Genomic DNA, 26,801 nt, shown 5'->3' on the forward strand with positions numbered 1-26,801 from the left:
CATCCCAAAGACCGCGAAGTTCTTCGGTTCCTGTGGTGGGAAAATGGCGACCCCACACTGCAAATAGAAATATACAGAGTAGCCGTCCATTTGTTTGGCGGAGATTGGAGCCATAACTGTGTTAACTTCGCCTTGAAGAAGACGGCAGATGACAAAAAGAACGACTAAAAACCAGAGGTTGAGGAAACTGTACATAACTTTATGTAGACGACTGCTTATAATCTGTTTCCTGTTCTGAATCAGCAACTGAGCGGTGAAAAACTTGTGTCCTTTTCTGAGTAGAGGAGGATTTAAGCTGAACAAATGGTCCAGTAATGACAGACTAGTAGTCGAGTCTAATCCCATCGACCAGGAAGCCAAAGATATCAAAATCTTGGATTTGGACAACTTCTCCTTGCGAGTAGAGGGAATATTGTGTGTTAAATGGGACACTCAGAACAAGATTCAACCCAAGGAACGCCCACAGAGGGCTGCTCAGCGTTATGAGCTTATTATATGATCCGCAGTATGTCCTTATGTCCTCCTAGCAAAAAAAATCTTCCAGAAGGAGACTAAGAGATAGAAAGAATGGGATAGTCAATTAGAAAATAACAACATGATCAGCTGGAAAAACTGGTTGGCCGATCTCCACAAGCTTGAGAGATTCCATGTTCTTCGATGCCTCAAGTCCAGACCGTCCAACTACACCATTTGTCGGATGCCAGTTGTGACGCGTACGGAGTGACAAGCTATATTCGCTTTGAGAGGCATTGCACATTAGCAATGGCGAAATCAAGACTAGTGCCCACAAAAACACAAACCATTCCTCGGGTAGAATTAACCGAAGGTGTCTTGGCTACCAAGATGGATGTTATCCTTCGTCAAGAACTCCAACCTGAGATTGATGAATCTACTTTCTGGGCGGAGAGCAAAATTATCCTTCGTTACATCATGAACGAAGACAAAGGGTTCCATACGTTTGTGGACAACAGAGTTGGACAAATCAACAGTAATACTATTCCAAGTCAGTGGAAGTACGTCAGTTCCTGTCAAAGTTTATCATGTTTCTGGAAGAGAAGACAGCTTAGTTCCTTGAGCGGTGCTCGTCTTGGTACAAGCTCAAGAAGTCGATTGCATGGATCTTGCGACTTCGCTGTATTCTTCTGAGAAAGACAAGGAACGAAGACCTACTTTCAAAAAACCATTCATGGTCAAGAGATGACACAGCCATGTCATGCGCTATGGGTGCATCTTTACGTGTCTTACAATAAGGGCAATACAAATTGAGAAATTGGACAGTATGAACACAGATTGCTTTAATAACGCTTTGAAAACGTGTGAAAGCAGATGAGGGAAGCCAGAGAAGATACGCTCCGACAATGGAACGAATTTCATGTCAGCGGAAAAGGAACTCAGGCAATTGATAAGCATTTGTGTCAAAGAGAAATTCAAAAAGTTCTCACTGCCGTGTTGACGACGAAGGGCTCAGTACCTTTTTTCTGTGAAGCTGAATAAGTTGTGAGCAATCGGCCTTTCACCGCGGTTTCTGATGACCCCAGGGGCTCCTAACCACCTACTCCTGTTACGTGCAGTACCAAATCTGCCTTCAGGTGTGTTTGATATGCAAAGTCGTTACAGAAAGCAACGGTGTCTTCTGGAAAAGGTGGATAATGGAGTATCTTCCTGCCATTCAGTTCCGACAGAAGTGGTTCACGGCCAAGAGGAACTTCCGTGAGGAAGATGTTGTTCTTGTGCTTTAAGTGACAGGAGACAGTGACCTGTAGAATCGTGAATACCCATCCTGGAAACGGCGGAGTGGTGCCTACAGTGGAAATCCGGATTAGAGGGAAGGTGTTGACGAGACCAGTTAATAAATTGTGTCTTCTTGAGGGTTTGCCGGACTGATAGACATTTCATATGACTTCGGAGTGGTAACAAACCGTTGTAAAATATATCGAGCGGTATTAGCAGTAATCCTTGCGAACATATTAATTGACCATTCGTGACAGTTTGCTTGGAATGAATTGATGAGAGCGTTGATTTCATTGTGAAACAGCATATGAGAGATGTAATGATGTTTCAAAGTACATGTGTCATTCTTGTTTTTGGATGCAGAAACAATATATGGCAATTTGTTATATTCGTAATATGAAAAAAAACCACTTAAACAGTGTGGTAATAACTGTTTATGAATAATCAGCAGTCCTTTGTGAACACATTCTGCATGGGGTGCATTATAAAAGGTGATTTTGTCACCAGACTTTTACACATACTTTTGTGCAATTATAGTAATTAGTAAGCGTGTGATAGAAAATGGTGTTCAGCCATTGAGGGAACCTCAATGAGCTGACTGGGTAGACATCCGTAGTGCGCATCCACTTCACGGTGAAAACAACGCAATCACATATAACCTGAAAGCATGTACTTTTCAGGTTATGCCGAGATTGACGAGCAAGAAAGCTTTTGAGTTATGGCTTTGAAGAGATGATGGCTTGTAGACTGTAAATCCAGCAACAATGTTTGAAGTGTGCCTGAAACCACCTATTGGTAATCGAAAAGATTACTTATTTATGGTTTTAGGCAAACTGAAAAAACATTGCTGGATTTAAAACACGTCAATGTAGTTTTTGCGAGCAGTCACTGTAGCTATATGAGTCTCACACAGTCAAACAGGTCACCACACTCGATAGTCTGGTGTTTTGTTCCTATATTGAATTGCTGCTCCAAACCTTGGCGTGATAGGCCTACCTGCGCTTGTCAAACTTCATGAATACTTCAAGGAAGAATAATGCAAATATTACTAAACGTTGCTTTGACTTCTTTGTTATTGTCATGAATGATTTATTATTTACAGATATATGTTTGCTGTCCGTTTTCCTAATTATGTAAAAAGTAGCATTATATGGAGACAACTCGGAAACAGTCCAAAGAGGAAAGACTTACTGTACATGTCTTATTTGATTGTTGTCGTTTTTAACAGTGTAGGGCGGCAACTTGGCACCTTCTGAGGAATAAAGTTACTTTAATTGATGAGAAAGATAGAAAGGATGATGCGAATTGATATACCTGGATGTATCTGGTTTCAAACATTTTGGATGTATCCTGATATATGCATGACGGAAAGATAGTGCAAAGATGGTTTATAAAACTAACAGTTTTTTTATCTTATAATTCGTTAGTTAATCTGGTTCAGCCTACTCGTACTGAACTTAAATCGCTATGGATTTTCTATTTAATTGATCAGCTGTATATCTTTGGCCTGAATAGTTAGATTTTCCTTTACCAAACAAAGCAGTAACACTTTGAGAAAGTGTTGCTCAAAGGGTTGGCAAATCTTTGGCAGCATGAATAAACCTCATACATCATTTTTTCATCTGTCTATTTCGCGTGTGCATATGTACGAATACACATTCCCATGGCGTTTCACCTCAATAATTCATTTGTAAGTAGACATATCTAAGCAATGTGCAATTGTACCTTCTTTCTAACAGAAGGAATCGAATAGAAGGATGGTGCATCTTCCAGTCCTGTGGCTTTGTGTATATTCTTCGCAATGTTTGATGGTTTCAGGGCAATGTTCATAAAGTATAGATTCATTGTGACTATACGTGTAGGGCCTACTTATCAATGGTTTCTGCCAGGCCTTATACCCATACAGATGCAACCTCACTGACCTGACTGGGAGGGAATTTCACATTTTCACTATTTATATGAATGTACGTTGTCCATGGATATATGTAAACGGTGTATGTGAGTGTCAAGTGAGTGGTGCGTTCAGTGACACATTCAAATTAAAGCACTCAGGACAAACAGTTTTGTCAAAGAGTTTTTCAGTTTCCATTGAGTGTGGGATTTGTCTTTCATAGTTCCATTCATGGGTGGATCAGTCTTATCGCGGTCTTTCCTAGCCTAAATTAATTTATTTATCATAAAAATGATGGAGGAAAATCATGTTTTAATTAATCTAAAGGTAAAGTTTTCCATTGGTCTATTATTGTCAAGATCAAAATCAGATCGATGCTTCCCTAACTGAAACAAAGCATAAATTTCGTACCCACTTCTTCAGATGGATGGGTAGACGAGTGTAACCATGTTTCCACCCCAAACAATCTTAGCAGTGTATCTCGCTATTAGTGATGCCTTCTGTGTTTCTCAGCACTTGTCGTTAAAGTCATTTCTCGAAAGGGTGCATTACGTGATCTACTTTTCTTGTCGTCATTGCCGAATATTGTGGCACAGGCTTCAAAAAAAGGAGAGGATATGACAGTTCGTATTAATATTTCTCGTACATACAACTGTCTAAATATAAATGAATAATGCATACAGTTAATCGTCACAACACATTCACCAATTCTATGAAGACATTTTACATGACAAGAACGTGTGTCTAATTGGTGTGGATTTCAAAATTTGCAGTAGGGCTTGTCAGCTTCCATAAATTTTATTGATTACATCATCACTGAAAATGTCATCAGATGTTTCTGTTAATAATAAACTGCCTAATTAAAGATCTTGAATATCAACAAAATAGAATATCCCGGCAGCTTCCCTCGAAAAGTGTACATCATATAGTAGCATTTCATGGGCCGCCATCTGCTTGTTAAGAGATTAAACGATTATATGTCGTTTTAGACACACCGTATGTATTGAGGAAGCACTATAGCACATTTGTTTGTACGGTATTGATCGCAAAGGCTCACCCCTACACCAGTCAGCCCATCAGTGCACATCAGGCCCGATCTGAAGCTGGGAAGCTCTTCAGTCTAAAGTCACCGCATTGCTCACTACAAACGCAGGACCAGTTTGTTGTTATATAAATTCGGTACACTGCAGCCTCGAGCCAAAATCTGACTGAATTCGACAAATCTACAAATTTAATTTAGTCATCTGGCTGTTTCAGGAAATCAAGTTTACCAAACAAACGTGGTAAAAATGGTAAGTCATCCGTCCTTTTATATATCTTTTCATTGGTGATTTGATTCAAGAAATGTGCTTTACTGTTTAGGAAACAAAGGGAACAGCGTTTCACACCATTATTTGTTGTGGGATTGATGAAAATACCATTTTTTACGTTTGAAGATTTATAGTAGCCATGAATATTTGTAAAATACCAGCTATTGATTTCGCAAGATGCTTTTTTTCATATATTTCTCGCTCGAGCCACTGGTATTCTTCAGAGACGATATTAGAATGAGCTAGCTTGGTGTTATTATATATGTCACGGGCTGAATTCAGCTTGTATGACGACTATTCAATTGCATGATTTTCTCCCCTGCGTTTTGCTTTTGAGACGATAAGAAGAGAGTACAAGTTAGTATCATCAGACTAAGGTATTCAGCTTCTATCTATGCGTCGAAACAGACATTTGCATAGAGGGCCTCAACCAGTAGGCATTCCGGGTCAGTAATCGCAAGGTCAATTCCCAAAACGACGCTTAACACAAACAACCAAAGAACTAAGAAAGTACACAAAGTACGAAAGTAGGAAAAAAGAGAAACAGTCAACAGTTTTCTATGATGCAAGAAACACACAAGATATGTTCTAGACGATTGAGTGAAATCAGTATTCAAACTGTGTACCATGCTCGAATATAAGTTGTCGATAATAAAATATTTATCTCAGTTGCGCTTTGAATGTAACTGTTCATATATCCAAAACGGCGATCTAATTCTACACGATGAATATAAAGCCCCAACAATCATGAAGCAGAGAAAGATTTATTTATTTATTTGATTGGTGTTTTACGCCGTACTCAAGAATATTTCACTTATACGACGGCGGCCAGCATTATGGTGGGATGAAACTGGGCATAGCCCAGGGGAAACCCACGACCATCCGCAGGTTGCTGGCAGACCTTCCCACATACGGCCGGAGAGGAAGCCAGCATGAGCTGGACTTGAACTTACAGCGACCGCATTGGTGAGACTCCTGGGTCATTACGCTATGCTAGCGCGCTAACCAACTGAGCCACAGAGTCCCCGAAGAGAAAGAGACATTCTGGACGCTCTGTCCATATTTACTTACAAGAGGATTATACTCATTGTAAACCTTAGACACTTGGAGTGAAGGCATTTGATGGAATAACCTTGACACACAAGTTTTTGCAGTAATAACTTGTGACATTGATTGAAATCGTCACATATTACACAGGATCTAAATGATCTTGCGTTCAGGTTTTGGGACGATAGGAAAAGAGTTCAGTTGGTACCATCAGACAAGGGTGTTCAGCTGCTATGACTTTCTGATCTTACGTTCTGGTTTTCAGACAAGAAGAAAGGTCAGTTAGTGTCATCATACCAGGGTATTCAGCTGTTGTGACTTTCTGATCTTGCGTTCTGGTTTTGGGACGATAAGGAGAGAGTTCAGTTAGTGTCATCATACCAGGGTATTCAACTTGTATGACTTTCTGACCTTGTTTTCAGGTTTTGAGACGATAAAAAGAGAGTTCAGTTGTTGTTTTCAGACTAGGGTATTCGGCTTGTAAGACGTCTGGACTTGTGTTCAGACTTTGGGACAATAAGCAGGTAGTTCGAGTTGAGTTCAACCTCTGAGACGATACAAAGAAATTACCGTTAGTGTTATCAAACAAGGGTATACTTAATCTCGCATGGCTTTCTGTGCTTAGCAACTAGGCAAAGAGAATATTTAGTGTATTTAGACTAAAGTTGAACTTTTGCATGATTTCGTTACCTTGGAGACAAGACAAATAGAAGACAAATGAGAACAGTACGATAAGGCCCCAGGATTGCAAAACTGTTCTTAGACGAACTTCAAAACATATTACTACGGTATAATTGTATTTATTGCATTTATCTTAATACTAACAGATGCCTTAGACCTTCCTGACAGGAAAGAAAATAAGAGTTTAAGTTCAAATCTAAGTTAAATGAATAATACTAAAAGTGACACTTAAGTCGAAGAGACACTGGAACAGGTTGTCGTCTTGAGCTGAATTAGCTCTTGTGACGTTGTCGCTTTGGGTTCAGCGCTTGGGACGTCACCAAAGAGACTTATGTGTCACACGAGGACTGAGTGAAGCTCTTCAGACGTTTTGGATTTGTTCAGAGGTAGGCCTATGGTAACGATGTGTTGGCGTCATTATATAAGTTCTAAACTCAGCCATGGGGATGAAGTTGCTCAAAAAAACTATCTGTTAAATTTAAAAGAAAGTCTGTTATCTGAGTAATACTATAACGTATTTGTTATTGCTGCAGATTAACACACATATCCTATTATTTGAACATAAAGGCTCTGTTAGACCTACGGGATGTTATGTTGAATATGACACAATATCGTGTAATAAAGCAGGAAACATTCTAGAATCACTCAGACGACAGACTGTATGTTATAATGAACAGATTTATTTTTCAGTGTATGTATATGGTGTTTTCTTATATCCTTTTAGTGTGTCACTTGGAAGGTCCTGGTGTAACCATATATTGTAGCTATGCTCTGAAATTGGTTTAGAACTGATGTTAAAGGAGAAGCAAATAAGAAGCAAATTAGGCTTAAGTATACATTGTGAGATATTTCGTTGATATTGGTTTGGAATACTTGAGCATACATTGATTGAACCGACACTAGTAAAACATTTGCATAATATCAAACAAAATGTAACCATCTAGCGTCAGTTATCTTATATTTTCAGTCCCCCGTCCAGAGGTGATGATTCCCATGTGTATAGTTTATGAGCATTTCTGAGCAAATTTGCACAATAGAAAATTAATGATTTTATCCAGTTACTAGTTATGATCTCCAACATTATGAACTAGACCACAGCATTCGAGACAATATCAGCACCATATTTTTGTTTTTCTTCTCTTAAAAAGTAATAACTTTTTCTGGATGAAGCAGAAGGTCTTGGCAGTCCATTGGTTAAGGATTCCTATTCCATCGCCTGTGAGTATGGGTATGTCCGATGGGGTGTATAATATATTGATATAGATACAGAACTCCATTTATTATCTACAGCGTTTCCTGCATTTTTGTGGCAATAAAGTAAGTGTTTCTGGTCAGTAGGCAAACACACAGGATATCGATCCATCAACGTCAATATCTATTTTCCCGGAGGATACTAGCGAAGAGATAAACACAGATAACATAAAGTATAACTACATTTCGCACATACACACGCTTCGGGGGCATGACGTACAGTACGTGATTGGTTACAGATGCAAGCGTCATTATATTAACTGCATAACACTGACAACGTGCGAGATAAGCCCATTCTGAGTGAGTCCGTGTAAATGCTTGCTAGTTGACATTGCCAATCCCTTGACCAACGAGGTTAAAATGTGTACCAGGTAAAGTGGCTGTTTACTTCGGGAATTAACTGGGATTTCCTCTCTCCATAAACTGGACATAATCGACACCATCTTGCACGAAGGAATTATAAGCTACGATAGGTATAACTTACTATCAGAAATTACAATCGGGTCGACCCAGTTGTAAATATCGTTCCAAGATTAACGTTCAATACAAATATAACCTTAGGTAGACAGTTTTTTTCGACTCGGTTTGCACAGATGTGCGATGTAATTGTCTCAAAAATATTTTTCACATGCCGATGTTGTTAGCTGCTGGATCATTATGATGTAGAACTGTTTGAAAATGATGGCCGAAAAAAGTTATTGACCAGTACACTGTCCATTTACACAGACCACCTTCCTGTTCAAGTCAAATTTGGCCGCGGAAAACGATCGCGATTGTAACTTCAAATTTGGCCGCGAAAAGCGATCGCGATTGTAACTTACTAATTTACTATCGCCCTATATTTTCTTTGTGAAAGCGGTGCAACTTATTTTTACAATTATTTGTATACTCAGTAGTAGGGTCTAGAATTGACTTTAGCTACAATCTCTTTGTGCAAGCGCGCCCTTCACATTGGCGTTCACGCTGCCTTGAAGGTAAAAATTCTGAGGTCTTGCTATAAACAAACCACGAGTGCTTACTTGTACACTATACACAGCCCATGGCCCTTATAGATTGTTATTTAGCTTATCTGCTACTGAACTCAAATGACATAGTGATAGCTAGTCATAGTACAACCTGTAGAATTGCAGGATCTTAACACTGCCCTTTGCTGAATATAATTAAAGACAACATAGAGAGTAAAACCAGAGCAACGACGACTGTGTGATATCTGCCAAATGGTCACACTTCGAGACCGTTTCTTGAAAAATTACTGGAACCTGCATCCTGTACAGCATATTTTTAATGTTTTATCTTAACAGTACCTGTTACTAGTTTGCTGTTTCTGTAATTTTATCAAGAGCAAACTAAATACAATTAAGCCTACAAATAAATCGTGCCAGATTCGAAAATTTCATCGGTAGTCAGGTTCCGTCTACTTTGTTCAAGGGAGTTGGATTGTAACTCGATATTCTTCTTGAAAAATCTAGCAAAAAGGAGGATGGAAAGAACATTGATGTGTCAGGAGGCAAAAAATGGGAGTATACTAACCATAAATTACCGACCATATTCACAATGGATTGCCAGCCTAATCTAAATGCAGGTATACTGAACTATAATTAAGTTATGACAAAAGACATTGTGCACGTTTTGGAGTAAACGAATATAAAACAAAAACCAGATTCCCAGGCACGATCATGTTCGTGCAGTACAAACTGCATGTATATTGATCTGCAGGAACAGATGCCCTACCACAAATATAGCGGGCTACAGGCTACGGAATGAACGTTGAAGTTTTAACTATGTGCAGCTGGATACCGAGTTGAAATAAATTTTATACTACAGGCATAGCAGACATTTATTCATTTTCTATTGTAACTAACTACAGACATAATATTATATCCAACAGAATAATGACAGTAATAATAATCAGGGGAGCTAACATCGGAAAGGTATGAATCAGAAAGAGTTTTTATATTAGGCATTTAATTTATTTGATTCAAGGGAAGACACCCGTATGTAGCCTAAGCCTCGCTACAAACGACTTACCAGTGCATCATGTGTTCGAATCCAGTTCTCGCTTGTTCAGCAAACCTTTATGTGTTGGGAGATCTGTAGGGTACCTGAGCAATTTTAACAGAATAAGAGAATGGATTGCTCGTATAGTTAGACAAAACGCTAACAGAAAAAGCAGCTTTTTATATATCACAGCGGTCAAGAAACCTGAAATTTTAGCAAAATCAGTGAAAAGTACAGAGTTGCAAAACAATGGTAATCTGTATAGCGCGCATATAATAAAGTTCGGATACAGTGTCAGATTTTCTACAGGTGGCATAGGGAGTCCTATACACACGGGTACATTGTCACCTATGTAGAAAGATGTAACTCAATATTCTCTATATTGATTTAACTGAAGTAAATTGACAAGAGGCCATGTTTAGACGGTCTCCTATTTTAGTGCAATAGCAATTATAAATTTGCAGGGATATGCACACTTGTGTGCACCACACTTTGTTGAACGAATCTCAAATATTTATCTGTCTGGTTGACATTTGTTTAGTGAAATTTTAGACAGCTTATGTATGCCACTGCACGTTATATGTGTAGATAAAAAGAATTTGAAATCAAAGGTAGGTCTTGCAACATAGGGCGACAAGATTGTCATTTTAATATGATGCTTTGTTTGGTATCTTGTGCATATAGGCGAAATGTATTAGTTTGTAACCTCCGACTGCAGAAATTGTCAAGTATATTTATTCTATAAAGCCTTTAACTGTTTAATTTACATCTAAAAGATCGCACAGAAAAGCTACATGCTTTGTTGCATTGGCGTCGCTTAAAAGGAGCAGTTAACAAATACTGATGTGCATAGCCTCCTCACAGTCTACCTGGCCGCTTCATTAACTGCAATAACAGCAACTGTGAGGGGCCTGTTCATAGTAATAAGCCACATAACTTGTTCAGAGAGTGTTCCGTTTGCAAGAGACATAGAGGCGACTGTGTCTCAGTTCCGTAGAAACCACTCGGATATTTCACCACTTTCTCTCATATACCTTGGTCGTCACACACACAAATGTAGGCAATGGCTTTTATGGCTTAATAGGTAGAGGGTCCGCCTCGAAATGGGAAACCTGGGATCATAAACGGGTCGGACCTTTTTAAGCGAGAATTGATGTTCCCTCGTTTGGAGTTCAACATTGATTAGGGCAAGTGAACATGATTGTCCCGATGTCAGCATAATGTGACTGGGCGGGTGTCATGGCTGGTGTCTTCAACATGATACTTCAGTGGAGGCAGCACTTTGGTGGTATGGACTCGCCCTGCCAGAAAAATTGCTACATGTTATCCATTTCATCACCTCGGCTTAATATGCCATAATATGTCACTGTCTATCCGTCCGCACGTCCGCCTTTATGTTCATATATAGACGACGTGCTTGTAATAAAAACTAAGTGTCAAGTCTGACATTTTCATACCACGTTTAACGCATTTAGTCCATAATCTCAGGTACAGTTTCCAAAGGAATATATAAAAAATACCGTATATAGAGTAAATACAATTGGATTCTGTTGGATCTACTAATTAAGAGAGAATAAAGGTAACTCCGAAGAAAGTCAAGGCTTTCATTGTGGCAGATCTATGTTTCGATATACATTTATGCCATCATAATCCGGATATACAGGGCATAATTCAGCCAACAATCATTTTATAGGCCAACAAGAATAAGCAAACGGAGTTCACAGCAGCTAAACCAGCAATGAAACAATGAATAGAAAGCGAAGCCCAGGTAAACAAACGGGTGAAAAGGACGGCGAGGACTACCTGAACAAAGCTGCTTGCTTTTGTGCCGTGATTCATATTAAAGGAGTGGGGGGGGGGGGGGGGGGATTATCGTCTAATGGCCAAATCTCTTTGAACAATAGCTCAGATTCTACAGGTTTGCAGTTCTATAACAGGAAATAATGAAGTGGACTGGGAGATTCCCCGTTCGACCTATTGTGTGACGGCTGTGAGATTCCCCGTTTAACCTTCTGGGCAAGTCTACAAGATCTATTCAAGACAAATAAGCTGGTGGAATGTAATATAGGAAAAGTCAACAGTTTCCAGTGATGCATGTGAAGAAGACAGATGATTCTAGAAATGACATTCATTCCAAATTTCGCTCGTATAGTTATTGTGTATATATCTAGGCCGAATGCAAATTTAAGAATCGAAGCCATACTGCATCAGTGATGGGGATGTCACGTTCCCCTACATGTATCTGTTCCGATTTTTATTCTTACTAGGTTCGTTTAGATTCACATTTTGGTTTACACGGCAACTAACTACTAAAATATTACTTCAGATGGCTCCCAATATAAACCATACTTCATGAGGTAGGAATTATATAGTACATAATTCTTCAACAAATGGGTTGTTTTCCATTCAAAATCGATTGTTTGTGTTTTTATCACCTTAGTTATACTGACTATATAAACTAAGCAGGTCACTTTTCATGGCACATTTTACATCCGACATGCAACAACAATTAACGACTTCCTATGTGTCTCCGGTCGTATTGATTAGGGAGTGTGTGGGGAAGATGCCATTTTGTTCGTCTCTTCACCCAAAACTGAATCAGTTTATTACATTATGTTGTAAACCATAAATGTCGCTGATAGCTTTCCACAATAACGCGAGTACTTCAGAAGACACTTTTTAGTTTTCTCTTCCCTCTCTACCTCAAATATAATTTGATTTAATGCAGGAAAAGTGTTTAAAAGCATCCGAGTGACCATACAGCTGTATATAGTCAGTCACTAAATGATTTCAGATGCAGACGTATTTAAGGCGCTGCGTTAGTTTCTTTATATGATCTCCATAGCATTAAATATTCAAAACTACAGAGCATATGGAAATGACGTGTGGCGTGTTTGGTATGCTGTTATAGATTTTGACGTTTGGCATGCTGGTATAGATCTAACAGAGCGACTGACTTTGCAAACTGCGTTAAATTCTACCCAAAAAGGCGCTGTTGTGGTTCGTTAATGTCAACGAACTATAAATACTAGGGAATATTCAGAATGTTGTGTTAATTGTTAATCGTGTCCTTTGTTATTGCTTTCCGTGATGTATATAATCATTTTCACCAACTTTTGTGAATACTTCTGTTGGTTTGTATATGCACGTATTTTACGTAACAGATGGCGCTAGGATTTGCTTCGAAAATGCATCATTTGGTGATCTTTTTAATGTGACCAAAATTGTTAGTACCAGCAGGCATTCTTTTATGAATGATAAAGAAAGAGTCTTTTATCCTATAGTACATTTATACCGATCATTGTTAAAACCTCTTTTCACCTAATTTTTTTGATACTTTTCTTCCAGCATGGGCATATACACTTATGTTTAAAAGATCTTATTCTGGGGATGTTTGGACAAGACACATGGAAAACTATACTGTGAGTTCTCGTCGCTTATCAGGTGACTGTTCTCACTTCTTGACAAGATGGCTAATGTAAAATTTTGATAGGGTAGTAACTGAGATGTTTGTGACTCCGAACGATTTGTATACATATGCTTATAATTAATTCGAATCAAAAGTCTGATAACATTCTATTTTTTCTAAATTATATAAACTTGATTAAATTTATGCTAAAATTTCAAGGGGCGGCCTTAGTGATACAGTTTGGTTATTGCCATAAACAGCCAAGCTAAGACAATGATGGATGTCTTCCATGCAGCTTTACATAAAGGAGACACAACTGCTCTGTATTAATCCACCTTGTCGCAAACTGCTGTCTCTGTTGAATATGAAGCTAATCATGTTATCATTAAAGTTATGTGGAACCGATTATTCAGTATGGTCATTATTTTACCCTAGCTCTGGAACAGAGGATTTTTTTATTATTGGTGAGCACAATTTGTTTGAATTACAATTACAGGTATTTGTATTTGTACCTGTTTTGTTTCCATCGTTTCCATGCAGACGGATGGCAGAGAGTGATGAAACAGCTGATTTCATGCAGTTCCAACAATATTCCGATGTCCTTACAGAACGCCTGCTGGAAGCTACGGCGAAAATCTGCGGTGAGGTTTTTCCGCTTTTGTGGTATTAACACTTCAGTCATGTAGTTGTAATGTCCACTGTTTACTCGCTCGACCATTTCTCATGTTTATAAGATGTTGCATAGATTGAGCGCTTATCATTTCTACACATATAATAATGTAATAAATAGTGTATTAACATAATAATCGTTCAGCTACCCGCGCTACCTAACAATGAATGTTGTCAGTCATTCAGACTAACCATACCAAATGTAAACGTCGGTTATACGAATGTACACGCACGACCGGATTTATAGTTTGCTTCGCGTGTAACAATTTATACTTTACTGGGTTTATGTGAAGACCACAGCATCAGAATACAAAGGATTTGATATTTGCAGAAATGGAGAATCCGTTGATGTTTGGCGCGTATAAAGATATGAATGTTTCATATTTTCACGAATCGAGAGACCTGTGATGCTGGAAGTATGAAGATTTGATCTTTATGTTTGATAATTACATGAATTGAGAGATCGGTGATGCTGGAAATATGAAGATATAGAGGATATTGCACAGTGAAGGTTGAATACCATACATATCTTACGCGTGAGAGGTGGAAATTATAAATGGGTTATCATTTCTACCTTTCACGATAACAATATTTATGGTATTCAACCTTCACTGTGCAATATTCTATTTATTATTTATATCCTGACATTTTCTAAACATGTATATAAATGCGTATCAGTTTATCTGTTGCATCCATGAAAAAAAATGTGCAATGTGCCATCTTCGTCGTATTTCTGATTCAATTCATACGCGATGCAATTTCGTTAACGTCCGCGCTCACAAAACCTTTTTACAGTTTTAAACGCTGTCTGTAAGTAATTATACACTGTACAAAGGTGCTTAATGCTAATGCAATATAGGTATTTACGTAAATTAAGCACATGAAGAATTTCTACCACATTTTTGGTGAGCTATATATTGCGCGGAAGTGCACGGCCTTGTGATGCTCTCCACGAAGGGTCAAGGTCTCCAGCAGTGTTATAGCAAAATGTAATAACACAAATTATATCTAACTAGTGAAGATATCAGTTTTATCAGTGAAGGAAATGCTGGAATTTCACTCATGTATGCATAATAAATGATGTTTATGTATGATAATTACATGAATTGAGAGACCGGTGATGTTGGATGTGTATGAAGATCCAATGTTTATGTTTGATAATTACATGAATTGAGAGACCAGTGATGTTGTATGAAGATATGAAGTTAGTCTGATATTATATTTACATGAATGGAGAGAGCTGTAACGCTGGAAGTCTATGAAGATATACATGTGATGTATTATATTTGGAGAAATGAAGAGGATAGGGATGCTGGGACGCCTTTGAAGATATGAAGTTAATGTTTACTATTTACAAGAATAGTCAGACCAGTGATATTGGAAATGTATGAAGATATACGTGCATGAAGTACTGTTTGATAATTACACGAACTGAGAGTCCTGGGGCCACTTTCACAAAACTTTGCAAGTTATGTTTCTCGTAACTGTTTTTTATAAAAGACGTTGTCTGGGTTATAGTGCCATATGGCGACGTCATTTACGATAAGTGTTACGAAAAATTGATCTACGAAGTTTTGTGACAGGAGCCCCAGTGATGGTTGAAGTGAATAAAGTATATGTTTGATATTTGGAGATATATAGACCTGTGATGACAGATGCATGACGGTATGAAGTTAATGTTTGATAATTACAGGGAATTGTGAGGCCTGCGATCTTGGAAGTGTATACACATGACGTTAGGAAGTTCATGTATGATATTTGTAGAAATCGAGGACAGTAATGTTGGAAGTGTGTTAAGATATGGTGAAGTTAATGCATGATATTTACAGGAATCGAGAAACCAGTTAACCAGAAGTGTACGACGATATGAAGTTAATGTATGATATTAACAGGAATCGAGATACTAATAATGGTAAACGTGTTTAAAGTTAATGTATGATATTTGCACAAATCTAAAAGACATGTTATGGTGAATGTATGGAGATATGAAGTTATTGTTTGCTATTTACAGGAAGCGAGAGACCAGTGATGTTCGAGATATATGAAGAGATCAAGTTAATGTATGATATTAGTGGAAATGAAGAAAATGGTAATGCTGGAAGTGTATGGGATATGAAGTTAATGTATGATATTTGCAGAACTCGAGAGACCAGTGATGTTCGACGCATATGAAAGGAATTCTGCCATTACGCCATACGTCAAGGATATAGCGGCATGCTGAAAACATTAGGTGATGACTTCGTGTCCTTCCTTAAGCGGCTAGACTTCCTACACACTATACTGGCGGCAACTTATGACGGAATGATACCTCCCTCATTTTCGGTAATAAATTAACTAAAACTCGTTATGCTTTAATTAGGTATAGTAGCTGTTTTATTTGACTGGGGCTACGGTTGTGAGAGCGTTGTCCGCAATAAGTATCCAATATAAATTTGCCAAAAAACAATCAGCCTTAGGTAGGATTGGCGGAATCAAAAAATGATGTGAACGCAATGTGGTCATTTTTGCAAACTGTACCTTTATGGACAGGGTGTGATGTTGTCAGTCTCCATACATTTATTGACTGTCTGTTCTCTTTATTCAAGAGATACTCGTCAACCAGAGGTAATTCCATTGACTTTGCGGTGTTTTATAGGTAGCTATAGAAAAATACCTCATTTTGAAATGCATGCTTAAAATACATGTTTTTATCATGTAATTTAGGTGTGAAGAAGAAAATGGACATGTGTACTTACACATGTTTTCCAAACGAGGGCGTGGCCTGCATCATATTGCCGTAGGTAAGCACATGCACATTGATATGTATCAGTTTTAAGGCTTGCAAAATGAATTACCGCTTTGACTACTGCAACTGAATCTATTCTGGGCACCAAGCTCAAGCGAGCGGCACATTTGACGGCCAAATCTATGACGTAGAATTAGTTTGACTTTGTCACTTTTAACTTTATTTGGCGTTAAAATCTGTATGGGCTATACAGTACATATTTCCAGGATAAATAATGCAAGAGTTAAGAAGAGTTATATCCACCCCCCCCCCCCCCCCACCCCCACTTGTATAAAAATGTACGAAAGTCAAACAGTTATATATAGCTTGACTCAGTAACTATGAGTTAGCCGTGGGTACTGTCCTGTTAGCACTGTTCTGTTAGTTCTGTTATTTCTGTTAGTTCTGCTAATGTTCTAGACCATTGTCAGTGTTGGCCATTATCAGATTAGCCCAGATTTATGTCCCTCAGTAGTGTTTCATACTATGTACACAATATTATTTACTCAGGTGACGTGTATAGCTTCCTTCACCCATAAGCCATACACGACCACACGGATAAACCTGTGCAGAAAGCGCATCAGGCCTAAAGAAATGTTACATAGCTGGAAAGATTATGACCGCTAAAATCATTGGATAATTTGTGTGAAATGCAATTGTTATTTTCTCTTTTCATTTTGCTACAGGATTGGTACGTGAGGTCGGAATTCAGTTCTTCCACGTTGATACTGAACCCAGGGTATTGTCTGTGGAACCACTTGTTCACGATCCCCGCGGATTTAAGGAACATGCAGTGATAGAAATTTTCACAAATACTCAAATGAATCAGGATGAAAGGACAATGCCATCGTTACCATGTACAGCTGATGACGCAGAATGTCCCTTTCGAGAATGCGACATTTCTGAACTTGTAATTTCCTCCTCTAGTTTCCACAAAGCAGTACCGTACCATTTAATTGTGGATGAAGACTTTATGTTACGAGGATGTGGAAATGCCATGCAGAAATTGTTATGTAATGCGAATTTCAAAGACAGACGCCTTAATGCTTTATTCAAACTCATTGATCCAGAAGTGGAGTTTTCATATGCGGAAGTTTTGAGGCAGCTTAACGAATCTTTCACTTTGTTGTTTTATCAAAACACAGAAAACAATGATACTCAGCAAATTACTTTTAAAGGTAAGTTTAACTTATTCATAAGGATGGGTCAGTCGGTCTTACCGTTCATCTCACTGCACGGTAATGAAGCATAATGGTATTGTAATGGACGGGTTGCGATTTGTCCCCAACGTGTAAACAGAGCTGGTTATATATTCCAGCACAATGACCAATGAGTCTCAGACCAACGCGGTGGCTGTGAGTTCAAGCCCAGTAAATGCTGGCTTCCTCACCGGCTGTTCGTGGGCATGTCTTCGAGCCACATGCGGATGGTCGTGGATTTCCACCCACGGGCCCTTCCCGGTTTCCTCCCACCATAATGCTGGCCGCCGACGTGTAAGTGAAATATTCTTGAGTGCGGCGTAAAACACCAATCAAATAAATAAATGAATTATATATATATATATATATATATATTATATATATATATATATATATATATATATATATATATATATATATATATATATATACTGTAGGATATAGCTCACTTGCCTGCTCAGGCACAGAAAATAGACTGTCACTGTGTAAGACCAATCATACAGCGTCTGTGATGTCGATGCCATTTTCTCTTTGCAACCAGACCAAGTGTAAATTATACTAATTGTTTCTTAACACCAAGTGTATGCCTATATGAGCCGCCGCTTGGATCGGTAGTAGCTTGTCATGGCAAAACCTAGTTACAGCTGAACACAATATGTACCTTTAAAAAATTGTGTGCACTGAAGTAGTACATTGTATAGATTCTAGTTTACAGGGTTGCTTACTCACTGATAGTATGCTTTGTATATGAACCTTTGCCAAACTCAATCGAAATGAATTTATTAAGCAAAGATATTGAAAAGAATTAATACATCAACTGACTAAATAGCTTTCAAATACTTGTTAGAATTTAGAAACTGAGAAAGGTTAGAACAAGAACATCGTGAGTGCTGATGAAACACTGCAGGTCATGCCCATGCACCACTACAATGAAACCGACATCACAGGAGACGAGGGGATGTATGTTGAACAATGCGACTCCAGGAACAAAAAAAAATAGTTTGGAGAAAAGAAGAATGTTGTGTTTATTGTTTTGCTACATTTGATTCTAGGTGGGTTTTCACTGATTTCTTAATTACCTTAATTCAGTTTTAAACAAGTAATTGATGTTCATAGTTTAATACAAAGTTAAGATACTTTTCTCTACACACAGAACCTGTTCTAGGCGTCATGCTGAACGTTAAAATCTAGTATGGATCTGAAATGAGCTATATTCTCGCCTTACCCAGATTAGTCTGGAGGAGCGTGTTTAGGCATTAAGGTCTAGGTTTGTTATAGTTCCTCTCCCTGTCCATGCTTTAAATCTCCCTGGTAATTCAAATCTAATAACTGGTAGGCTCTGTTATCTCTGTTTCAAATATACCTATCAAGCATTTGTTCATTTTGTTCATTTCATTTTTGTTCATCAGTGCTGAACATCTGAGCAATTTTATACTTACTAATATATGCACACAAAACCACCTCTGACCGGAATTTAAGGAAATACAAGAGTGAAATTACATTATTTTGCATATTATTATTCACATATTATTTAAACGCCACTCGACCTGGATTTCCGATCGCCAAATTAAAATATGTGCATGTATAATCATTACCTAGAATTGGTTTTCAACGATTGATAGAATATATATGTGTGAAAAAGAGGTCTTCGTGATCGAGGGTATTTGCACACCAGCGCGGCACAGTGAGCTCAGAGCTTTTCACCAATGTGATCGCAGTGAGTTAAAGTCCAGCTTATGCTGGTTTTCTCTCCGGCGGTTCGTGGGCATTTCCGTCAGCAACGTGCGGATGATCGTTTGTGTCCGCCTGGCTCAGCCCGGTTTCCTCCCACCATAATGTTTGCCGCCGTCTTATAAGTGAAATATTCTTGAATACTGTGCAAAACACCAATCAAATAAATAAATAAACTATATATAGGTGATAAAACGAGATTCTGTCTTGGCTTAGTCCCTCAATACTTTGGGGTTTGCACGGTTAGCTTTAACGGTTGTTTCAAACGATACATATAATTGTCTTTGATTTTGTCTGTTAAACACCAAGGTCAATTTATACAGATGGACAACTCGACGAACTTGGCGTTCATTGGTTCACCATACTTTGCAAGCCTCAGAGATCTAATGAACAACAAAGTAGCGTTGACGACCTTCCCCAAAGATGACATAGTCACAGAACTGTTTTTCATCAGTGAAAAGGCAAAGACTGAAGTTCAGATCAGGTTTGGAATTATAGGCCAATATTTAGGTCTGAATTCAACACTGTACGATGTCACAATACATCTCATTAAATATTGTCATACAATGCACCAGCACACACAGCATGGGTAGTTTTACCATGAACGGCCAAGTTGCAATTATAGTTGTTGGTCATGAAAACATTCGTATAGCGTCCATTCGTTATCTAGTTATGTAGAAATCCGGACATGGTAGATGAAATATATGAGGTATGACCTCCATGTTGTACGTCTTTGATGGGTGGCTCGAGGACAAGCTACACAGAAGGTCCAAATGACAATAGAATGCATCGTTTTCCCTGTGACGTTCAGTTTTAAACAAGCTTTATAAGCACACGTATACGGATAATTGTGACGTGATAAGAGAAAAAAACAAATCAGTTCACAGCTGATTTCTAAAATTGTATTAGGCAGTCTCTATCAACATAAGAAATTGTGTTTGAGCATATTACGCTTAAAAGCATATTACAGTGACATTTTAGATGTTGTTACAGGACAATTATTGACGTAAATGTAAGATATTAGTGTCTTTTTTTTTCATTTCAGCAAAAGACTAGATACGACAACTGTCGAGTTACAGAAGCTTTCTAATGAATTGGAAAAGGAGAAAAAGCGGACAGACGAGTTGCTTTATCAGATTTTACCCTCCAGAGTGGCACACCAGCTAAGAGATGGCCAACGAGTAGACGCAGGTATAACATATCATGTCATATGTCTATATCTGTTGCCCTCATAATACAGAGGCAACCTATATTTTTTGATATCTGGTCATTGACATATGCGCCCCTTTACCAGGAAAGGAATCACATAGTTTTAGCGCAGGTTCGCTGGGACTAACTGTCCCTAAACTAATGGGGTGCAGTCTCTTCAAATCCAACTCCCATTGTATTGTTACGGCTGGATGCAGGTTAACGTCATGGGGTTTGTCAGGTACCTGGCGAATATCAGTGGTTTACTCTGGGCGTTTCTGTCGCCAATAAACCTGACCACCTTCGTAACTGACAAAAATTCTTGAGGCCGTATTTCACCGGTTAAGTGTGACCACTTGACAGCTATCACACTGTCGAGGCTGCTCTGGTCTTACTCTTTATGCTGTATATCTTTATTTGTTTTAAGATGGGCGCTAAGAAGTAATTTAGAAAATATATCAAGTATATTCAGAGCTCATTCACTTGAAACACCTTGAAGTTGATCATTGCTCGGTGATATCTGAAGGGATAATGATTTAAACTCATCAAATTGTTCACTATAGAGTTTTACTCTGAAACTAAACATCAACATGTAAAGGTTTCTTTCTAGTAAAAAACTATTTCAAATACATATACCGCACGTCGAAATTATGCTTATTCCTTACTCTCAATCTGCCTTAAACATTCCCTGGCGTTCAGTTATTTACTTATTGATTCACTTATTGATTTATTTATTGATTTATTTCATTGGTGAAGATAGCCATAAGGTAGCTGATATCCTGTAGTAGTCGGGGTATTTTTTCATCTTTACTTATTCGATTTGAGTTGAATAGGCTCTACTCAAAAATATTTCACTTAGGCGACGGCGTTCAGTATTGTAGCGCTAGAAAACTGGACAGAGCCCGAGGGAAACCCACGACCATCCGCAGGTTACGTTTCAATACTTAAATCTATAAAAAAATAATATAATTGTGGTAAATCAAATACCCAGTTGAATAGAATCCTTGTGCGTTTTCATCATTTTGTATATATGATACGACAAAGCCATAGCATAGGCCCACTAGTTGTTCACAAACTGCATGTTCATGTACATGTATCTGTGCATCAGATAAATTGCAAAAATATATTCGTGTGGGCCATACGTGAGAAGGACTGACAGTAACCTGTGGATAGTCGTTTTGTTCTAGTGGGATCTAGCCGGTTTTCTCTCACCTTAAGGGTGGCCGAGTTTTGTCGAGTACAACGTGAGCAACTAATCAAATAAATAAATACATAAATGTAACAGACCTAACATCAATCTACGATCTCGATCACATTTCAAAGCAAGTAACTTGTTATTTTCAATCTCAAACTGTACCCCTTACTTATTCATTTTGAAGCTGAAGATGTCCAATTCTTACCGACGCGAACATGTCTAAAATTTCATGATCTACTTAATCAGATACGGCGTCGTGGGTTTCCCCTGGGCTCTGACCTGTTTCCTCCCGACCTAATGCTGGTCCTCGTCATATAAATGAAATATTTTTGAGCATAGCGTAAACAACACTCAAAGAAATATGTGTATGTGTGGCAACACACATAGCGCAACACCTGTCCCTATGTAGTAAGCAACTGAGCACCTTGTTGGCTCTGTGACCGTGTGTGCGTTACACTAATGTCCTCCCAGACATTTCTCAGGATTGTTATCAGATAATTTAAAAGCCATAGTTGAGAATGTCTTACTTATACGATGGCGGTTTTATGAGTGGAAATTACCGGAGTGCCCCTGGTACCAGAAACCACCGAACTTTAGCAAGTTACTGATGAACTTCCCTATGTTTGACATACAGATATGCACACTACACTGGGTGAAGACTAGTGTTCAGCGTACATCATAGACTGCACAAAGGGTCACCACAGCGTCTCTGACGTGTCATGTACCTAGTTTGTCTCAGCGGTTGAAAAGTAGGCACCTTGAAGCAATGGATCACAGGCAGTCCCCCTCCTCTCAAAGAACTGTTTGTAACAGCTAATAATGCCGAACTCGGACACCAATTATTACGTCGTACTAGTTGCTTTAGTTTAACTCAGGTTGCCACACAAACGTGTCAAAATTTCAACTTCCATAACCAAACACCAAGCATTGTGACAAGGTTTTAAACTGACTTAAGTCAGAAACAGGGACAGTCAGGGACAGCTGGAATAATAGTCTGACAGACGTCAACAATTCAATTAGTGGCAGTGCTAATGTGACCCTTTGACGTATAACACAACCACCGGTCTTGAGAGCTCAGTTAGTAGAGCGTCTGCTTCAGCAGTGGTCGATCCGAGGTGAGAGGCTTCTGGGCCATTATGCTGCACTTGTGTGCTAACCACTACGGCACGGAGGCCAATAATCCATAAATTAGAACTAAAAAAGAAATCTCTAAATTTCGAAAACATAAGTGGAGATTTTAACTCTTCTTATTATTTATTAATTTAAATGACTATACGCACAAATTCAGAGTTAAAGAGCATTTGATAGCGTGAAATTGAAAAAGTACTCAAAAGTGTACAAAAATATATCAAAAGTGCCGAATGTATTCTGTTTTAAATATTTCAGTTTCGTTATCATGCCTTATTGCCTTAGGTGTGAACGAATCACTGGGCGCATTGAGCGTTCAGGTTACAATCTAGCTGACTAGCTTCTTAAAGGTTTTAGAAGAAGCTGTGTTCACAGATTTATATCTTATAAGTCGACGGGAATAAATTCATGCATACCGCATACTCACCAGATCATTACTTCTTGATGTCCAAATATATGTACATAGTTCTACATATATCTACCACCAATCTTTTCTGCCGTTAACCTCAGAAAACAATATTTAATACAATCACAAAGAAAAAATTTATACACAAGGGAAGGTGTGTATTGATTGATCACATAGTCGCCAGTCACTAATTATATGCTCTACGCACATATGTCCTTTATTATTTCGCTACACGCTACACCCAGTTGCGAGGATATATGCTGGTTCATTTATGTCATTTACTTATTTTCTGCTTTCACTTTCTCCTCTTACTCGCTTACACCTCAAATGCTCCTTTTTGCTTTCACAATTCGCTTCAAAGGACTTTAACCACAGCGTATTGCGTGTCACTTACCTTCCTGTTTTCTCTTTCTAAATGTCTATGTTTGATGTTTTAGCAATTGCACTTTCCGTACAATAGTATACATTTATATATCTTTTTATACTTGTTTTTATTTCAGAAAAGTTTGAGGAGGCGTCCGTTCTTTTTAGTGACATTGTTTCATTTACAACGATGTCTGCGGAATGCGAACCAATGGATATTGTCGGAGTTCTGAATGATCTTTTTGAAAAATTTGATGATCTTACATCAACACACAATGTGTATAAAGTAAGCGGTTTTCTTTTATCATTAAACCATTTATTAAACTACAGATTTGTGATCACCATAGGACCATTACAATATGAACTCAAAGTCAGTGGCATACGAAAAGTAAATTTCATCATGGAACACAGTTTAATGACGGAAAAATATGTGTACTGAAAACAACCAGGGATATTTTACGCGATAGGTGGGGTAATTGTCTCCCTTGTTCGACCTGTGAGATATGTGTCATTCTGCAATCACTGATTGGAAAACACCAAAAATTTCGTACCATAAATCTCTTGTACCTAGTTCCAGCATAATAATGTCCAAAACGATAAAAAGACAATTTTAATCGTGATTGAATCCGTCAATTGTATGAAATTGGTGTTTAAAGTTTAAACACAAAATTAAGAAATGCACGCCTAACAGATCCACGTGCATGTCACACAAATCCCTTGACTGGGTTTGATTTGTACTGACGGGTATGGCACGGCATGAACAACCTAACTATTCATTATATAAAAACCGGAATATTCCAGCTTTTTAAGCTTGTATCCATTTAACTCAAAGAAGTTAAACACTAATTTGTTGCATGCGCAGCCCCGTATTATTCCAGAACATTATTTATTTACTTATTTGATTGTATTTATCGCTGTGCTGAAGAACTTTCGCTTGTATGACGGCGTTTACAGGTCTATGGGTGCATGGATTAATCCGTATTGCGCGGAATAAACCACCGACCTTTGACAAGTACATGGCAAACCTTTTTTGCTTAAAGTCGCAACCGAGAGCTGGATCCGAACACTAGATCTCACTGATCAAGGATATGTTAGTGTCGTGGTTTCCTTTATCCATGATTAAAACTGACTGTGGTAAGCGAAACATTCCTGGATACGAATGTAATTAATGGATATGGCTTTATACATGTAAATACGCTATGTTTTAGAACACGAAAAGTTTTGTGTTTATAACGTCGATATTTCCCACAGGTGGAAACCATAGGAGATGCCTACATGGTTGTAAGTGGCGTACCGGAGAAAACACCTGAACACGCTCCCAGGATAGCGAGAACGGGTCTAGACATGGTTTCATCTGCCGGACATGTTCTTAGTCCAAATACCAAGCAACCCGTACAGGTGTGTATATGTTGTTGGATAACGTCTCTTTATTACCCAAATGTGTGGCATACAAATGTTAGTTGTGACGTTTTAGATTTAAATAAAGTATATTGGTGAAGTATATTGAACTGCAGAATATACATGGAGTATGCTGCAGTGAACAGTTGTGTTTTTTCCGCTCTAAGTGAATCTGCAATTATGTATGTCCATATGAAACTCTATTACATAAAAAATATTAAAATAAAAACAACGATGGTAGCCTCTGGAAATAGCGATTTTAAATGTTAACATACACCGGAAACATCTTCCGAACTAAGAAGAGACGACACTCTTTCCGGATCATGGCTATATGCGTGTGAATATCACTTGATCTATAAAACTGAATTATACTCCCCTTTCTCACCATCATCTTAGATCCGTGTTGGCATCCATACTGGTCCTGTTGTAGCTGGTGTTGTTGGTCAGAAAATGCCCAGGTATTGTTTATTCGGCGACACTGTGAACACGGCGTCCAGGATGGAAAGCCATGGGGTACCCGGCAGAGTTCACGTCAGCAAAACCACTTACCTGTAAGGTTAATGCTGTCCTCTGAAAAATTATTATTTTCAATAAATTTTGAGTTAATAATATTTAATAACGTAAACAATATATAATAATGAAATTCGAAAATAGTAAAAATACACTTACATGTATTACATATTTGATACATGACACACGGCGATATGATAGATCAAAAGAAATATCCCTGAACTGGGAAATGTATAATATTTTAGTAGTTACTCGACACCTATCCAGTCTGCCTAAAATTATCGCAATGGCAAATGTAATATCCTTTTTAAAAGGACATATTGTATAATTGTATAATATTGTATATGACAATACTGAAATGACGATTTTTTTTATTTCAGACAACTTGGATCATCCGAGTTTTTGTTAAAACCGAGAGGGATGACTCTCATCAAAGGAAAGGGTAAAATGATGACCTACCTCTTGATGGGTTACAAAAGCAAAGTCGATCTCGATTTCGATCGAAGTACAGAAGGCATGGCAATTATGGGAGGTTCTAAAGACAGGAAAGACGGGACCAGAGATTGTATGCACATAACCAGCACAAAGAGTTCCTTTTGCGCATTACTCTAAAACAACTCATATCAATCCATACGAAAATTTCCTGATAATCTTTGATTCTCTAAATCCTACCAGTTGATTGGGTCATTACTTCAAGCTCAGGTTTTCACTTGGTGCGTTCAGTCATTTCTGTCGATCGATATCCACGAACCTTCAGCTGGTCGAGCGTTTCGACGCGTTGGAAAGGATAATAGCGCCCATACTAAAGTTCCACTGGAAATACTTCCGGCCTGACTATAAAGAGGCCGTACTTACACTCCGCCGGACGACTAGGACTCTCACAATGGCGAAATTCGTCATTTTCGCTTCCTGTGCAAACGAAGCAATATGAA

At 38.3% G+C, this 26,801-nt stretch overlaps 1 protein-coding gene across 1 annotated transcript; it reads left to right on the forward strand.

Moving 5' to 3' along the window:
• Positions 1-762: 762 nt before the first annotated feature.
• LOC135470978 (guanylate cyclase soluble subunit beta-2-like) lies at positions 763-26,481 on the forward strand. The gene is made up of 12 exons (XM_064750027.1): positions 763-1,003; positions 1,590-1,710; positions 13,859-13,959; positions 15,999-16,110; positions 16,691-16,767; positions 17,438-17,929; positions 19,991-20,165; positions 20,727-20,872; positions 24,099-24,247; positions 25,213-25,359; positions 25,756-25,910; positions 26,250-26,481. The coding sequence occupies exons 1-12, from the start codon at positions 763-765 to the stop codon at positions 26,479-26,481; spliced, it is 2,148 nt and encodes a 715-aa protein (XP_064606097.1).
• Positions 26,482-26,801: the final 320 nt, after the last annotated feature.

This window comes from Liolophura sinensis, chromosome 7 (genome assembly GCF_032854445.1).
Source record: "Liolophura sinensis isolate JHLJ2023 chromosome 7, CUHK_Ljap_v2, whole genome shotgun sequence".
NCBI classification, from domain to species: Eukaryota; Metazoa; Mollusca; class Polyplacophora; order Chitonida; family Chitonidae; genus Liolophura; species Liolophura sinensis.

Coding starts and splice junctions, on each gene's coding strand:
- LOC135470978 (XM_064750027.1), top strand. CDS start 763: ATGGCGAAATCAAGACTAGTGCCCACAAAAACACAAACCATTCCTCGG. Junction 20,873..24,098: donor TGGCCAACGAGTAGACGCAG/GTATAACATATC, acceptor TTTTTATTTCAG/AAAAGTTTGAGGAGGCGTCC. Junction 25,360..25,755: donor ATACCAAGCAACCCGTACAG/GTGTGTATATGT, acceptor CCATCATCTTAG/ATCCGTGTTGGCATCCATAC.